Source organism: Pygoscelis adeliae, unplaced genomic scaffold (genome assembly GCF_000699105.1).
Source record: "Pygoscelis adeliae isolate BGI_AS28 unplaced genomic scaffold, ASM69910v1 Scaffold184, whole genome shotgun sequence".
In the NCBI taxonomy this organism is placed as follows: domain Eukaryota; kingdom Metazoa; phylum Chordata; class Aves; order Sphenisciformes; family Spheniscidae; genus Pygoscelis; species Pygoscelis adeliae.
Window position 1 is genome coordinate 265543 of NW_008824541.1, and position 2092 is coordinate 267634.

At 58.0% G+C, this 2092-nt stretch overlaps 1 protein-coding gene across 1 annotated transcript; it reads left to right on the forward strand.

Moving 5' to 3' along the window:
* The first annotated feature begins 476 nt into the window (after positions 1–476).
* SSTR2 (somatostatin receptor 2) lies at positions 477–1592 on the forward strand. The gene has a single exon (XM_009321656.1). The coding sequence runs from the start codon at positions 477–479 to the stop codon at positions 1590–1592; it is 1116 nt and encodes a 371-aa protein (XP_009319931.1).
* Positions 1593–2092: the final 500 nt, after the last annotated feature.

Sequence of the window (2092 nt, forward strand, 5' to 3'; positions counted from 1 at the left end):
CCGGGCGCCGCCGGCCCGGGGAGCCGTTCGGGCTCGGGGTGCCCCGTCCCGGCTCGGGTCGTGGCCGGGAAGGAAGGGGCTAGCACCCCGCCGAAAGGCAAGGCAAGGGAAAAGGTTTTCCCCCTGCGCTCGGTTCTTTGGGCGTCAGTCGCACCCACCGGGGACTCACCGGTTGGATTTTGGGAGTCATACGGACTCCGGTATCGCCAGAGTCAGGAGGAGCTGTGGTGTGTCCGGCGCAGACTGCTCGGCACCGCACGGGCTCCGGAGGGGAGATGGGGAGGCGGTCTGGGGAGCGCTCATCCTGGCAGCATCTCTCCCACAGACCGCAGCAGCAGGATGGGCAAATCCTCCCGAGGAATCCCTTAATTTCTATTTATTCCCTGATTTCTAGAATCTTCTCCTCTATCCCCAGAGCAAGGGAAGATGACATCTCGGCTCCTCTGAACCAGCAGCGCCCAGGGACCAGCAGAGCCATGGAGCTGGAATACGAGCTGCCCAATGCCACCGCGTTCTGGTTCTCCCCGGCTTCCCCCTTTGACAACTTCTCCGTGGAGACACCCACGAATGCGTCGCAGAATGCCACAGGCCAGCACTTTGACCTGACTAGCAATGCCATCCTCACCTTCATCTACTTCGTGGTCTGCATCATAGGGCTGTGTGGCAACACGCTGGTGATATACGTCATCCTTCGTTATGCCAAGATGAAGACCATCACCAACATCTACATCCTCAACCTGGCCATCGCAGATGAGCTGTTCATGCTCGGTCTGCCATTCCTGGCCATGCAGGTCGCCCTGGTACACTGGCCCTTTGGCAAAGCCATCTGCCGAATTGTCATGACGGTGGATGGGATCAACCAGTTCACCAGTATCTTCTGCTTGACGGTTATGAGCGTTGACCGGTACCTGGCTGTCGTCCATCCCATTAAATCTGCCAAATGGAGGCGGCCCAGGACAGCCAAAATGATCAATGTGGCCGTTTGGGGTGTCTCCCTCTTGGTGATCATGCCCATCATGATTTATGCTGGGGTGCAGCATAATCACGGCAGGAGTAGCTGCACCATCATCTGGCCAGGAGAGTCGGGTGCCTGGTACACAGGCTTCATCATCTACGCCTTCATCCTGGGCTTCCTGGTGCCTCTCACCATTATCTGCCTTTGCTACTTGTTCATCATTATCAAAGTCAAGTCCTCGGGCATCAGAGTGGGCTCCTCCAAGAGGAAAAAGTCCGAGAAGAAAGTCACCAGGATGGTCTCCATCGTGGTTGCTGTCTTCATCTTCTGCTGGCTCCCCTTCTACATCTTTAACGTCTCCTCAGTCTCCATCCTGATCGTGCCCACGCCTGTCCTCAAGGGCATGTTCGACTTTGTGGTGGTCCTCAGTTACGCCAACAGCTGTGCTAACCCCATCCTTTATGCCTTCTTGTCCGACAACTTCAAGAAGAGCTTTCAGAACGTCCTCTGCCTGGTGAAGGTCAGCGGCATGGACGAGGCGGACCGGAGCGACAGCAAGCAGGACAAATCCAGGCTCAACGAGACCACAGAAACCCAAAGGACCCTGCTCAATGGTGACCTGCAGACAAGCATCTGAGAGGACAGCGGGGTTGTCCTTCTTTCGCTCTCCTCTCCCCACTTGCTCCCAACTGGCAGTGGCACGTACGGAGACAGGGCAGGAGAGCCAGCTTAGGGGATGGCGGTGCGCACACCGATGGGCGCTGGGGGTCCCCGGCTGGGCTCCTCCTGAGCTGCTGGCAGGTTGGCTCTCAAGTGCTGGGAAGGATACGGTTCAAGAGGAGCTGCCTCGCCAGGAAAACAAAGACAACTTGTAGCAATGCAGCACATTTAAGCACCAAAGTGCCACCGTGGGCCACAGCCATTGCTGGGGCAGCTCCGCTGGCTTCCCCACTGGTACTCTTGGGGCTGTTTGGCTTTGGGTGCTCTGCCCTGGAACGGGTGCTCGCACGCAGACACACGCGTGGGTGATCTCAGGAGGAGCCGAGGCCACGGGTGTGTGCCAACACGGAGATGTGCCGTCTTATAGCAAAGACCTGGTGGGAGCTCCCCGGAGAGTGCGAGCACACTCCCACAGTC